Here is a 16,484-nt window from a genome sequence, read left to right as displayed (position 1 = left end):
GCGTTTCCACTAATGCTTTTGTTTTGACTTTGTCTAGGATAGTGGTGCTGTATGATGAGTGTCTTTTATGTGACGTGTTTTATGAAGGAAGCTGGTGTGTCTTGGTCAGAGTAGTGGTGGAGTGTAATTTTTCCTTTTTCTTTTTAAATTCTGTAGTAACTTAATGTGTGTGTACATTCCGACAGCCAATCAGAGTGCAGAAATCATCCACAATGTGATGACACAAGGTCTTCTGTGATTGGCTGCTGAAGTCACATGCCCCTGTCCATTTAAAAAGCAGACATCTTGTTTCTCTGTCACCATATTCTCAGTGTAACAGCACAAAGAGGCTGCACCTGCTGCTGGTGAATGTGTACTCGTCAGTTAGCTAGATAATATCCTGTCCTGTGTGAAATCAATATTCCTGCATATGACTAGATTGTGCTAAAATTATGTTCCAGTCTCAGGAGACCCCATTTGCTTCTCAAAATCATTTAGGCAAAAACTGTGTTGCAGTGAGGAATCAAGAGGCCACATTTACTCTTAAAAATCATCCAGCCAAATATAGGGGTTCAAACAGGAGGCCATATTTCCTAATCCAAATTGCTTTGGATAAAACTGTTTTGTAGTCAGGAATCAGGAGGACACAATTCCTCTTAAAAATCATTAGTAATAAAAGTTTTTTTCAGGCACACAGTCTAAGAAAATAAATTGTGATTGTTCACCTAGTGACAGGTGACTGACGGGTGTGGGCCTAAGGTTATGAAACAGCAAGTTACAAGAAGGGAAGGGTACATACAACATGAGTAGGGAAAAGCAAGGTAGTGGTGGAAGAGGGAATAGACTTGGTGTTCGACGTGTACGTGGATTAGGTGTTAATGTTAACGAAAGCTCAACTGAACAAACACCCTCTCATCCTAAAACCAATGACAACATCTGATACTGGTCGGGCTACTCCACTCCTTTCTTTGGCAGCTGCACAGCAGTACACCTTGTAGATGAGGGCCAGGAAGAGCATGTGCTCCAGTGGGTGGCAAGCGCTGCATCAAGTGGCCTCTCCACTTCCTCCAACTTAACATAACACACAGTACAATCCTCAAAGGTGACACCTCAATCACCCTGGTTTTCCCCTCGTCACCACAAATTTCCAAATGCCCAACCGACAGTAGGAAGTCACAGATGGGCCATTCTCCAGAGCTGTTCACACGTTATATTCCATGAGCATCAGAGGTCTGCTCCAAAGATTCACAGAATCCAGAGGAGGAAAACGTTAATTTTTGCCCAAAATTTTTTCATGTTGGATCCGGGGCCATACGAAATTGGGTCTTCATAGAATCCAGACCCTGGTCACCAGACCTTAACGAACACGGTTGGAGGTGATCTTGATTAAACTCAGATACAAGAGGCACACACGGACTGTACTATGGTGTCAGGGCAGGAAGAGGACGATGACTCTCAGGGTGAGGAGTGTGAGAATAGAGGATGATGATGAGGTTGTAGATCCCACTTGTTGTGAACCCAGAGGTACGTGGCTAAGTACTGTAAGTGGCAGAGGAAGATGAGGATGTTACGTTGCAGCTTCCCACACAGACACGGAGTGATGCAACCACAACAAGCACTGCATCCTCAGTCACAACTCCACCACCGTTTGCGAGTCTGTAGTTCGCAGGAGTAGCAAGAGTTGTCTAACCTGAGACCGTAAAGGATGACCCAACTCAGGTTGCCTGTCAAATGTGCAAAAAAACTAGTAGAGGCAAAAATTGCAATAATTTGACAACTACATGCATGATCCGGCTCTTATGCGCTAAACATTCCTTTTGTCTGGGAATTTCACTGCACTAAAATGCTGACTAGTGGACCTCACCAACCATCCACCATCCCATCAACCACATCTACTGTTTCTTCCTTCTCTGTCACGGTAACTCACAGAAAAATCAAATATAAGTGCCAACAGAAATATTTAACTCACCGGTGAGTTAGTTTTCTCTGTCACGGTGCCTAGTGTCCTCATACATGTCTCTGGCTGCCAGAACTCCACTTGTTTACCCCTACAGTTGGGGTGAGTGAGAAGTCATCAGCTGTTACGGAAGTGGACATGCCTGCAGTTTTGTGTCACCTAGCACAACACATTTTTCTCAATCCACCATAACATATCCGCCTGCACCTCATTCACAGTCCAGCAGTTTGTACTATACACGCTACTCCACCCTCTCTCAGCACAGTACCCAGCCCTCCGTCCCGTAGTTGTGGTCCCGTAAAATAATGTTTCCTACTACACATGTCAAAGCTAAGAGCTTGAACTACACCATTTCCAATCTGATGGCCTTCGAAAATGCTGCCCCATACAGATGGTTTCTGAAAGTTCATGGCTGTCGCAGTCCCCCAGTACTAGTTGCCCAGATACCATTGCTTCTCTAAGAAAGCTGTGCCTGCACTACACCAGCATGTCGCAGGCAACATCACCTGTTTCCTGAAAATAATCTGTCATCCAGGGTGCATTTCAGCAGTGACGCCTGGATGAGCAAACATGGGCAGGGGCTTTACATCTCACTGACTGGGCACTGGGTGACTCTAGTGGATGCGGGGGCAGGCGATCAAGGGTCTGCTCCACAAGTTTTGGAATCCCCAAGGCTTGTGGGACAAACTTCTGTATCTAACCCTTCCTCCACTGTTTGTGGCTCCTCCAACACATCTAGCGCCTCAACCTTTCCCTTAATGAGACATAAGTTCCAACAGTGCAGAGAGATTTCCCCCCACCTCCGTACTGCGCAGCCAGGGCTTATTGCAATCAGTTAGGGTTAAAATTAATATGTGTTGGAGATCGCAGTCACACAGCTCAAGAGTGGTGGACAGCTATCAAGCCTGAGTTAGAGCACTGGCTGTCTCCACTGAACCTGAAGCCAGGGAAGTCTCTGTGTGATAAAGTTGCAAACCTGGTGACGGCCCTGTGCTGGGGCAACCTCACACACATGCCTTGCATGGCTCATGTCCTTAACCTAGTGATAAACCAATTTCTCCACCACTATCTTGGCCTGGATGTACTGCTGCAGAGAGCATGGTCGCTGTGTGCTCACTTCTGGCAATCGCACCCCGCAGATCATCGACTTGCATCGCTATAGAGGTCTTTTGGCTTACCCATTAACTGTTTGATTTTCGATGTTCTGACACAGTGAAATTCCACTCTGCACATTTTGCAGCAACTGTGGCAGCAGCGACGAGCACTGGTGCAGTATGTCATTTTGCATATCCTGGGCTAACGCAGTATGGACGTGGTGCAAATCACACTTGTGGAGTGGGCACAGATGAAGGACCTCTGCACCCTTCTGCACAGTTTTGAAATGGCTACTAAGATGAAGCACACTTTGAATAGTATACGTGAGGAGGTGGTGGTTTCTAGAGGAAGAGGTGGAAGCAGAGGGTAATGCGGAAGGGATAACAATATCTAATTTCCAGACTGTCATCACACAGGTGGGTGCCATGGCAGGGTGCATTACAACAATCGAGGGGGGTTCATGGTACCAAACTGTTAGTCAAGGTGCAGGAGCCGAGGAATAACTGGAGGAGGAAGAGGTGATGGACGTGCAACAGTCAGGAGATAAAGAGGATAATGATTCCTTCTCTGTTGTCTGTGGTTGGCAGAAGGGAATGGAGGAAGCAACCTTGACTGTTTCCTTGCCACCAACACACCATGGACTTGGACCTCAATGAAGCACTTAACACATAAGAGCCTTCTTTCTGCACTATCTTGAACATGATGCCCATATTCTTAGGGTTAGAAATAGTGCTGACTACTGGGTTGCTACTCTGTTAGGTCCACGGTACAAGATTCAATTTAGCCAGATGCTTCCCCCCTGGAAAGTGACATGCGCATGCTGAAGTATCAAAACACGCTTGTTGATAATCTTAAGAGTGGTTTTCCCCAAGACAGCAGTGAGGCACACAGTGTGCATCGCAGTTACAGACTTCCAACCCCGGAAACGTCAAGGCATAATCGCAAACACATTAGCAGCAGTAGCAGTATAAGTGGCATAAGCAATTTCTGTGAGTCATTTCAAATACCGTATATACTTGAGTATAAGCTGAGATTTTCAGCCCATTTTTTTAGGCTAAAAGTGCCCCTCTCGGCTTATACTCGAGTCATTGTGCCAGGGGGTCGGCGGGGGAGGGGGAGCGGCAGGAGTGGCGGCTGACACATCATACTCACCTGCTCCCGGCGCAGTCTCTGCACTTCCCTGCTTCTCTGATGGTCTCCGGCACCTGCAGCTCTTCCTGTATTCAGCGGTCACGTGGTACCGCTCATTAAAGTAATGAATATGGACGTGACTTCACTCCGACAGGCGGAGCACATATTCATTACTTTAATGAGCGGTACCATGTGCCCGCTGAAAACAGGAACAAGCTGCCGACACCAGAGTCCATCTGAGAAGCAGAGACCACACCAGGATGGGGTGTGTATGACTGGGGAGGATGAGCCATGCGATATTCACCTGTCCCCGTTCCACCGCCAGGCTCTGTCTTCCGTGTCCTCTGGCTGTGATGTTCAGGTCAGAGGGTGCGATGACATGGTAAAGTCTTTTAGACGCCTGTCCATTACTAACCCGTGGGCTTGATGTCACTTGACAATATTAAGGTGACATCAACCTCACAAATATGAACCCCACTTGCCACCGCTACAGGGCAAGTTGGAAGAGCGAGGCTAAGTGCCAGAATTGGCTCATCTATAAGATGCACCATTTCTGGAAAGGCTGAGAGCTGATGTTTTTAGCCGGGGGGGTGCCAATATGCATGGCCCCTTCCCAGGCTATTAATATTCGATTTTATATGGGGATCTCAAGTCAATTTTTTTCTGGGGTTCTCCTGTAAACTAGCCAGTAAAGGCTAACCAAACAGCTGTGAGCTGATATTAATAGTCTGGGAACCTTTATGGCTATTGGATCCTTCCCAGAATATTAAGATCGGCCCTCAGCCGTCGGCTTTCCCTTTTTGGAAAAATAAAGAGATATTGCATTTCACACAGATTTCTGACAGTTGCTTTTTTGTTACAGCATATGTAGGTTAATTATGTTAATGCTCCTACATAGGCTGGTGTGTGTGTGTGTGTCTTTATTTAATACTAGCTGAAGAGCCCGGCGTTGCCTGGGCATAGTAAATATCTGTGGTTAGTTATAGCACCTCACTTCTCTTATTTTCCCATCACGCCTCTCATTTTCCCAATCACATCTTTCATTTTCCCCCTCACATCTCTCATTTTCTCCCTCACACCTCTCATTTTCTCCCTCACTCCTCTCATTCCCCCCTAACACTTGTTATTTCAACCTCACATCTGTCATTTTCTGATCACTCCACTATTTTTCCTCACTCCTCTCATTTTGCACTCACACCTTTTCATTTTCACCTCACACCTCTCATTTTCACCTCATCACCTCAGTATATACATGTTTGTCATCTCCCTTATATATAGTATACATCTGTATGTCATCTCCTGTATATAGTATATACCTGTATGTCATCTCCCCTGTATATAGTATGTACCTGCTGTGTGTCATCTCCCCTATATATAGTATATACCTGAATGTCATCTCCTCCTGTATATAGTATATACCTGTGTGTCATCTCCCCTGTATATAGTATATACAGTGGGGCAAAAAAGTATTTAGTCAGTCAGCAATAGTGCAAGTTCCATCACTTAAAAAGATGAGAGACGTCTGTAATTTACATCATAGGTAGACCTCAACTATGGGAGACAAACTGAGAAAAAAAAATCCAGAAAATTACATTGTCTGTTTTTTTAACATTTTATTTGCATATTATGGTGGAAAATAAGTATTTGGTCAGAAACAAAATTTCATCTCAATACTTTGTAATATATCCTTTGTTGGCAATGACAGAGGTCAAACGTTTTCTGTAAGTCTTCACAAGGTTGCCACACACTGTTGTTGGTATGTTGGCCCATTCCTCCATGCAGATCTCCTCTAGAGCAGTGATGTTTTTGGCTTTTCGCTTGGCAACACGGACTTTCAACTCCCTCCAAAGGTTTTCTATAGGGTTGCGATCTGGAGACTGGCTAGGCCACTCCAGGACCTTGAAATGCTTCTTACGAAGCCACTCCTTCGTTGCTCTGGCGGTGTGCTTTGGATCATTGTCATGTTGAAAGACCCAGCCACGTTTCATCTTCAATGCCCTTGCTGATGGAAGGAGGTTTGCACTCAAAATCTCACGATACGTGGCCCCATTCATTCTTTCATGTACTCGGATCAGTCGTCCTGGCCCCTTTGCAGATAAACAGCCCCAAAGCATGATGTTTCCACCACCATGCTTTACAGTAGGTATGGTGTTTGATGGATGCAACTCAGTATTCTTTTTCCTCCAAACACGACAAGTTGTGTTTCTACCAAACAGTTCCAGTTTGGTTTCATCAGACCATAGGACATTCTCCCAAAACTCCTCTGGATCATCCAAATGCTCTCTAGCAAACTTCAGACGGGCCCGGACATGTACTGACTTAAGCAGTGGGACACGTCTGGCACTGCAGGATCTGAGTCCATGGTGGCGTAGTGTGTTACTTATGGTAGGCCTTGTTACATTGGTCCCAGCTCTCTGCAGTTCATTCACTAGGTCCCCCCGCGTGGTTCTGGGATTTTTGCTCACCGTTCTTGTGATCATTCTGACCCCACGGGGTGGGATTTTGCGTGGAGCCCCAGATCGAGGGAGATTATCAGTGGTCTTGTATGTCTTCCATTTTCTAATTATTGCTCCCACTGTTGATTTCTTCACTCCAAGCTGGTTGGCTATTGCAGATTCAGTCTTCCCAGCCTGGTGCAGGGCTACAATTTTGTTTCTGGTGTCCTTTGACAGCTCTTTGGTCTTCACCATAGTGGAGTTTGGAGTCAGACTGTTTGAGGGTGTGCACAGGTGTCTTTTTATACTGATAACAAGTTTAAACAGGTGCCATTACTACAGGTAATGAGTGGAGGAAAGAGGAGACTCTTAAAGAAGAAGTTACAGGTCTGTGAGAGCCAGAAATCTTGATTGTTTGTTTCTGACCAAATACTTATTTTCCACCATAATATGCAAAAAAAAATGATAAAAAAACAGACAATGTGATTTTCTGGATTTTTTTTCTCAGTTTGTCTCCCATAGTTGAGGTCTACCTATGATGTAAATTACAGACAACTCTCATCTTTTTAAGTGGTGGAACTTGCACTATTGCTGACTGACTAAATACTTTTTTGCCCCACTGTATCTGTGTGTCATCTCCTCCTGTATATAGTATATACCTGCATGTCATCTTCTATATATAGCATATACCTGTATGTCATCTCCTCCTGTATATAGTATATACCTGTAGGTCATCTGCTCCTGTATTTTGTATATACCTGTGTGTCATATCCTCCTGTATATAGTATATACCTGTATGTCATCTCCTCCTGTATATATATGTACCTGTATGTCATCTCCTCTATATAGTATATACCTGTGTGTCATCTCTCCTGTATATAGTATATATCTGTATGTCATCTCCTCCTGTATTAGACCTTGTTCACACGTTATTTGCTCAGTATTTTTACCTCAGTATTTGTAAGCTAAATTGGCAGCCTGATAAATCCCCAGCCAACAGGAAGCCCTCCCCCTGGCAGTATATATTAGCTCACACATACACATAATAGACAGGTCATGTGACTGACAGCTGCCGTATTTCCTATATGGTACATTTGTTGTAGTTTGTCTGCTTATTAATCAGATTTTTATTTTTGAAGGATATTACCAGACTTGTGTGTGTTTTAGGGCGAGTTTCGTTTGTCAAGTTGTGTGTGTTGAGTTGCGTGTGGCGACATGCATGTAACGACTTTTGTGAGATGAGTTTTGTGTGGCAACATGCGTGTAGCAACTTTTTGTGTGTCGAGTTGCATGTGACAGGTTAGTGTAGCAAGTTGTGTGCAGCAAGTTTTGCGCATGGCGAGTTTTGCGTGTGGCGAGTTTTATGTGTGGTGCCTTTTGAGTATGTGCAAGTTTTGTGTGAGGCAACTTTTGCATGTGTTGCAACTTTTGTGCATGTGGCAATTTTTCCGCTTGTACAAGTTTTGCGTGTGGCGAGTTTTCCATGAGGTGAGTTTTGCACTTGTGGCGAGTTTTGCAAGAGCCTAGCTTTTGCATGTGGCGAGTTCTGCGCGTGGTGAGTTTTGAGCGGCGACTTTTGTGTTTTGACTTTTATGTGGCGAGGTTGGTGTATTTGTGGTGAAATGTGTGCTGAGGGTAATATGTGTTCAAGCACATGGTAGTGTGTGGCGCATTTTGTGTGTGTGTTCATATCCCCGTGTGTGGTGAGTATCCCATGTCGGGGCCCCACCTTAGCAACTGTACGGTATATACTCTTTGGCGCCATCGCTCTCATTCTTTAAGTCCCCCTTGTTCACATCTGGCAGCTGTCAATTTGCCTCCTACACTTTTCCTTTCATTTTTTCCCATTATGTAGATAGGGGCAAAATTGTTTGGTGAATTGGAAAGCGCGGGGTTAAAATTTCACCTCACAACATAGCCTATGACGCTCTCGGGGTCCAGACGTGTGACTGTGCAAAATTTTGTGGCTGTAGCTGCGACGCCTCCAACACTTTTCCTTTCACTTTTTCCCCATTATGTAAAATAGGGGCAAAATTGTTTGGTGAATTGGAAAGCACGGGGTTAAAATTTCACCTCACAACATAGCCTATGACGCTCTCAGGGTCCAGACATGTGACTGTGCAAAATTTTGTGGCTGTAGCTGCGACGCCTCCAACACTTTTCCTTTCACTTTTTTCCCCATTATGTAGATAGGGGCAAAATTGTTTGCTGAATTGGAACGCGCAGGGTTAAAATTTCGCCTCACAACATAGCCTATGACGCTCTCGGGGTCCAGACGTGTGACTGTGCAAAATTTTGTGGCTGTAGCTGCGACGGTGCAGATGCCAATCCCGGACATACATACACACACACACACACACACATACACACACACATTCAGCTTTATATATTAGATTAATGAGGGTATCTGGCTGAAGAGGTTGAACAAGGAAATGACATCACAATTCTTTTTTTTAATAAAATATCTTTATTTAGCTCTATGGATTTACAAAAACGCATGAAAATTTGCATAAAATCCGCATCAAAACAGAGCAGATTTTCAACTGCATTTTTCTGCCAAGAGAGGCAGATACCGAGCAGAATTTTACACAAGCAAATCCACAACGTGCGCACATAGCCTAATTGATAAAAACACAGGTTATACTGAATCTTTTCCCACAAAACTATCAATCTGCTCAGCTCCTACCGTTCTATCACTTGGTGCCTGCAGATTGCACTGCATTTTCATGGTGACAGATTCCCTTTAATGACTCAAACCTACATGCAGAACGTTGGTAATATTTCCTTTGCAGAAATTCATTCATCAATACATGTAAGAAGTGAACTTAGCATAGGCCTACCTTCAAACTATTTTTACAAATTCTATTTTGTTAGCTTGAAAAATTTCCACTTCATGCCTTTTGAGTGATTTTTTTAAAGCTATTTTTTTACCATGCTTTTTCGAAGGCATTTTTCAAATATGGAAAACACAATGGAAAAAACCCATGGGCTCAAACTATTCACACAAAGTGAAGACAAACACAAGAAATAAAAAGTATTGTAGGTAGTGTGTTTTGTATTTCATTACTGGCTTCCAGCTAACACCTGGCTGCAGTGTTCATTGCAAAACAAACCTTACTATATATGAGATTTCCCTAATGTGTCAACACTTTTCTTCCATTTCCTCCAACAGGTCATATAGTCCAGCAGACAAGATTATTATTGCACAAGCAAATTCTCCATTGCAGTACCCTTTTCAAGGGGTGGAAGTCCGTCCACTAAAGACAATTCTTATACCAGGTGTGTGGCAGTTTTTCTGTTCTTTAAGGCTATGTGCACACAAAGTGTATCTAGAATGGAGGAACTCACAGAGATTTGCAAGAGGAAATACAGACTTTTATTCCTGAAGAGTCTTTTTTTTAGGGTTTTGCTTTATATTTTTCATATAGTTTTTGGGTGTCTTTTTTATTGGCATTTTCAGGCTATGTGCACACGATGCGGATTTTGCTGCGGATCCGCAGCGTTTCTGCAGCTGCGGGTCCGCAGCAGTTTCCCATGAGTTTACAGTACAATGTAAACTTATGGGAAACCAAAAACGCTGTGCACATGCTGCGGAAAAAAACACGCGGAAACGCAGCCGTTTACAATCCGCAGCATGTCACTTCTTTCTGCGGATTCCGCAGCAGTTTTACAGCTGCCCCTATGGAAAACCGCAGTTGTAAAACCTCAGTGAAAACCGCAGAAAAACCGCGGTAAATCAGTGGTAAAACCGCGATAAATCCGTAGCGGTTTTCCACTACGGATTTATCAAATCCGCTGCAGAAAAATCCGCAGTGGACCTAGAATACGTGTGCACATAGCCTTAGGCCGGCTTCACACTCAGCGTATGAAAATACGGTCCGTATATTACGGCCGTAATACGCTGAAAAGTCCCGAAAATAGTGGTCCGTAGCTCCTCCGTAGGCAGGGTGTTTCAGCGTTTTTTGCACATGGCATCCTCCGTATGTAATCCGTATGTCATCCGTACTGCGTGTTTTTATCGCAGGCTTGCAAAACCGACATACGGATATACAAGGGATCCATGTGTTAAAAAAAATTATATATATATATATATATATATACTGTCTATATATATATATATATATATATATATATATGTCAGTAGACACATACAGTGGGGCAAAAAAGTATTTAGTCAGTCAGCAATAGTGCAAGTTCTACCACTTAAAAAGATGAGAGGCGTCTGTAATTTACATCATAGGTAGACCTCAACTATGGGAGACAAATTGAGGAAAAAAAATCCAGAAAATCACATTGTCTGTTTTTTTATCATTTTATTTGCATATTATGGTGGAAAATAAGTATTTGGTCAGAAACAAACAATCAAGATTTCTGGCTCTCACAGACCTGTAACTTCTTCTTTAAGAGTCTCCTCTTTCCTCCACTCATTACCTGTAGTAATGGCACCTGTTTAAACTTGTTATCAGTATAAAAAGACACCTGTGCACACCCTCAAACAGTCTGACTCCAAACTCCACTATGGTGAAGACCAAAGAGCTGTCAAAGGACACCAGAAACAAAATTGTAGCCCTGCACCAGGCTGGGAAGACTGAATCTGCAATAGCCAACCAGCTTGGAGTGAAGAAATCAACAGTGGGAGCAATAATTAGAAAATGGAAGACATACAAGACCACTGATAATCTCCCTCGATCTGGGGCTCCACGCAAAATCCCACCCCGTGGGGTCAGAATGATCACAAGAACGGTGAGCAAAAATCCCAGAACCACGCGGGGGGACCTAGTGAATGAACTGCAGAGAGCTGGGACCAATGTAACAAGGCCTACCATAAGTAACACACTACGCCACCATGGACTCAGATCCTGCAGTGCCAGACGTGTCCCACTGCTTAAGCCAGTACATGTCCGGGCCCGTCTGAAGTTTGCTAGAGAGCATTTGGATGATCCAGAGGAGTTTTGGGAGAATGTCCTATGGTCTGATGAAACCAAACTGGAACTGTTTGGTAGAAACACAACTTGTCATGTTTGGAGGAAAAAGAATACTGAGTTGCATGCATCAAACACGATACCTACTGTAAAGCATGGTGGTGGAAACATCATGCTTTGGGGCTGTTTCTCTGCAAAGGGGCCAGGACGACTGATCCGGGTACATGAAAGAATGAATGGGGCCATGTATCGTGAGATTTTGAGTGCAAACCTCCTTCCATCAGCAAGGGCATTGAAGATGAAACGTGGCTGGGTCTTTCAACATGACAATGATCCAAAGCACACCGCCAGGGCAACGAAGGAGTGGTTTCGTAAGAAGCATTTCAAGGTCCTGGAGTGGCCTAGCCAGTCTCCAGATCTCAACCCTATAGAAAACCTTTGGAGGGAGTTGAAAGTCCGTGTTGCCAATCGAAAAGCCAAAAACATCACTGCTCTAGAGGAGATCTGCATGGAGGAATGGGTCAACATACCAACAACAGTGTGTGGCAACCTTGTGAAGACTTACAGAAAACGTTTGACCTCTGTCATTGCCAACAAAGGATATATTACAAAGTATTGAGATGAAATTTTGTTTCTGACCAAATACTTATTTTCCACCATAATATGCAAATAAAATGTTAAAAAAACAGACAATGTGATTTTCTGGATTTTTTTTCTCAGTTTGTCTCCCATAGTTGAGGTCTACCTATGATGTAAATTACAGACGCCTCTCATCTTTTTAAGTGGTGGAACTTGCACTATTGCTGACTGACTAAATACTTTTTTGCCCCACTGTATATGTATATATATTAATATTTCATCCAGCGCGATATAGCAGAAAGCCGGTAATTCAATTACCGGCTTTTGCTTTCTCCTTCCTAAACCCGACATGATATGAGACATGGTTTACATACAGTAAACCATCTCATATCACCATTTTTTTGCATATTCCACACTACTAATGTCAGTAGTGTGTCTATGCAAAATTTGGCCGTTCTAGCTAGTAAATTAAGGGGTTAAATGGAGGAAAAAATTGGCGTGGGCTCCCGCACAATTTTCTCCACCAGAGTAGTAAAGCCAGTGACTGAGGGCAGATATTAATAGCCTGGAGAGGGTCCATGGTTATTGGCCCCCCCCCCTGGCTAAAAACATCTGCCCCCAGCCACTCCAGAAAAGGCACATCTGGAAGATGCGCCTATTCTGGCACTTGGCCACTCTCTTCCCATTCCCGTGTAGCGGTGGGATATGGGGTAATGAAGGGTTAATGTCACCTTGCTATTGTAAGGTGACATTAAGCCAAATTAATAATGGAGAGGCGTCAATTATGACACCTATCCATTATTAATCCAATACTAGTAAAGGGTTAAAAAATACACAAACACAATATTAAACATTATTTTAATGAAATAAAAACAAAGGTTGTTTTAATATTTTATTGAACGCCCAATCCAATCACTGAAGACCCTCGTTCTGTAACAAAAAAACCATAATAAACCAACAATATCCATACCTTCCGCAGATCTGTAAAGTCCAACGATGTAAATCCATCTGAAGAGGTTAAAATATTTTGCAGCCACGAGCTTTGCTAATGCAACATTGCTCATGTCTGCAAAACCCCGGAGAATGTAGGTAAAGTAGGTCATTGACCTATATTTACCTGCATTTGCGGTGAGGCGCCCTCTGCTGGCTGTTCCTAGATCGTGGGAACTTTCCTAGAAAGCTCCCTGGCTCGAGATCATAAGAGGGCGCCCTCTGCTGGTTGTCCTCATATGAACTCGAGCCAGGGAGCTTTCTAGGAAAGTTCCCACGATCTAGGAACAACCAGCAGAGGGCGCCTCACCGCAAATGCAGGTAAATATAGGTCAATGACCTACTTTACCTACATTCTCTGGGGTTTTGCAGACATGAGCAATGTTGCATTAGCAAAGCTCGTGGCTGCAAAATATTTTAACCTCTTCAGATGGATTTACATCGTTGGACTTTACAGATCTGCGGAAGGTAAGGATATTGTTGGTTTATTATGTTTTTTTGTTACAGAACGAGGGTCTTCAGTGATTGGATTGGGCGTTCAATAAAATATTAAAACAACCTTTGTTTTTATTTCATTAAAATAATGTTTAATATTGTGTTTGTATATTTTTTTAACCCTTTACTAGTATTGGATTAATAATGGATAGGTGTCATAATTGACGCCTCTCCATTATTAACCTGGCTTAATGTCACCTTACAATAGCAAGGTGACATTATCCCTTCATTACCCCATATCCCACCGCTACACGGGAATGGGAAAAGAGTGGCCAAGTGCCAGAATAGGCGCATCTTCCAGATGTGCCTTTTCTGGGGTGGCTGGGGGCAGGTGTTTTTAGCCAGGGGGGGGGGGGGGGGCAATAACCATGGACCCTCTCCAGGCTATTAATATCTGCCCTCAGTCACTGGCTTTACTACTCTGGCGGAGAAAATTGTGCGGGAGCCCACGCCAATTTTTTCCACCATTTAACCCCTTAATTTACTAGCTAGAACGGCCAAATTTTGCATAGACACACTACTAACATTAGTAGTGTGGAATATGCAAAAAAAAATGGTGATATGAGATGGTTTACTGTATGTAAACCATGCCTCATATCATGTCGGGTTTAGGAAGGAGAAAGCAAAAGCCGGTAATTGAATTACCGGTTTTAAAGCTGTCTAGCGCTGGTAGAAATATTAATATATATACATATATGTGTCTCACTGACATATATATATATATATATATATATATATATATATATATATATATATATACCTATTCTATGTGTACACATTTATTCTACCTATTCTATTGTAAGCTGTCAGTGTGATTTTACTGTACACCGCAATGAATTGCCGGCTTTTCTCTCTAACACCGCTGCGTATTTCTCGCAAGTCACACTGCTGGTCCGTGTGTGATCCGTATTTTTGGGGCTTCCATAGACTTTCATTGACGTTTAATTTGCGCAATACGGTGACAAACGCAGCATGCTGCGATTTTCTACGGCCGTAGAAAGCCGTATAATACTGATCAGTTTAATACGGCAGATAGGAGCAGGGGCATAGAGAATAATTGTGCCGTATGTTTTGCGAGTTTTACGGACGTAGTTTCTGCGCTCTTACGTCCGTAAAACTCGCAAGTATGAAGCCGGCCTTAATGTTTCGGTGGGTGGCCCTCTCTTGGCAGGTTTATTGTGGTAACATGTTCTTTCCATTTGATGGTAATGGATTTGATGGTGCTCAGAGGGATCATCAAAGATTGGGATATTTGTTTTATAATTCAACCCTGACTTGTACTTCTCAACAACTTTGTCCCTGACTTGTTTGGAGATCTCCTTGGTCTTCATGATGGTGTTTGGTTAGTGGTGACTCTTGTTAATGGTGTTGCAGCCTCTGTGGCCTTTCAGATACGGTGTGTATATACTGACAGACCAGGTGACACTTACAATGCACACAGATGGACTTCCTTATGAAGTGCATTGCCTGCACCAGAATTTTTTAGGGGATTCATAGCAAAATGTTGAATACATATGCACATGCCAATTTTTAGTTATTTGATCCTATAAATTGAATTTATGCCTATATGTTTCTCTCTTCACCAGCTTAGACTATTTTGGGGTGATGCATCACACACAAATCGGATTACAAAAATATTTAAACACAGGTTGTAATGTGACAAAATAGGTAAAAAGCGAAGGGGGTGAATACTTTTGCGAGCCACTGAACTTGTACTATTACTATTTCCTTACTACAGCCTATATGCTCATTTTGTTTTTTTTTTCTTGGGGTTTATCAATTAAGAAACAATTAAGCAAAAACAATAGTAAAACACTGATAAATACTCATAGGCATCTTCCGGATGTTTTTTGATCCTTCCCATTGACTTCTATTATAAAGTACAGAGCGCAACCAAGTGCAGTCAGAGTGGCAGAACACTGCTCAGACAGCCATTAGTAACCTCATCGATAACAGCCAAGGCGTGTAAGTGCGAGTATATTGAATAAAATCGAGATGTTTTGAAATTTTTTTTATTATTTGCATATCATTTTCATGACTTTCCTGTTTTGATTTTGCAATTTCGGTGTTGAGGAGTGAAGGAGTAGAATCATTTATCCTTCTATACATACTATGAGATGTAGGTAAACAGGCATTTGTGTACTGTACTAATATTCCAGGCACGCCTAATGATCTCATACTGTAGAAACGTAAAAAAAAAAGAGACTGAACAGTGTGAATCATCATTGTAGAGCCAGTTAACTCTTTACCCGTTTTCAGATGTGTAAGAAATCATGTAGTGCAATACTTCATGTACAGTGCCATTAGTTGGGCCGAATTCACAGACAGCTCTAATTCACCACAATTAATTCACACTTCTGTTGAAGGTTTTTTCTGAACGTAAATGCAGAAAAGCTCTTGTAGTAAAATTTGTCCCTTTAAGAAACTTGGTTAAAACAGCACTGAAAACTGGAATCATTTAGACTAGGTACATGCTGTGTTTGTGCCCACTGTTGTACTCCTGACAGTATCCACCATATATACCCACTTTAAAATCCCCCATGATACATGCTATATGTTTCATTGCACTGGCTTTCTGCATAGGAAATAGCAGTCAAGAAATGGATGGGCCCAACACGTCTATAATTTTGCCATTGCTCGAAATGACTGCTATGTGGACAACATATTTATTGTTTGGTAGGATCACGTAGCGGCCAGATTTTATTCCGTATCTAAATGATAATGTAAATTTGCAGTTTACTAACATTAGCTGTATCTTCACAGAACTTTTAGATCTATGTCTGGTAACTGGAAAGGATCAATGTGTCTAACAAAGTTCACAGTAAATAAACTGAAAGTATTGAGCTAAAAAGCTAAAGGAAGAGGCATAGTAACATAGTTAGTAAGGCCGAAAAAAGACAT

At 42.7% G+C, this 16,484-nt stretch overlaps 1 protein-coding gene across 3 annotated transcripts in view; it reads left to right on the top strand.

Annotated features, from left to right (window-relative positions):
• Positions 1 to 16,484, top strand: part of B4GALNT1 (beta-1,4-N-acetyl-galactosaminyltransferase 1) — a 339,817-nt gene that overhangs the window by 141,477 nt on the left and 181,856 nt on the right. For 2 of the 3 annotated variants that reach the window (XM_069758583.1, XM_069758584.1), the window contains exon 4: positions 9,770 to 9,876. The exons of the other annotated variant lie outside the window; for it this stretch is intronic. In XM_069758583.1, coding sequence (XP_069614684.1) covers positions 9,770 to 9,876 — 107 coding nt within the window. The remainder of the gene's footprint in view (positions 1 to 9,769; positions 9,877 to 16,484) is intronic. 3 annotated transcript variants of the gene reach the window in all.

The sequence above is a fragment of the Ranitomeya imitator genome, chromosome 3 (genome assembly GCF_032444005.1).
Source record: "Ranitomeya imitator isolate aRanImi1 chromosome 3, aRanImi1.pri, whole genome shotgun sequence".
In the NCBI taxonomy this organism is placed as follows: Eukaryota; Metazoa; Chordata; class Amphibia; order Anura; family Dendrobatidae; genus Ranitomeya; species Ranitomeya imitator.
Note: the sequence above shows the minus strand (reverse complement) of the source record. Positions and strands in the feature narration are given on the sequence as shown.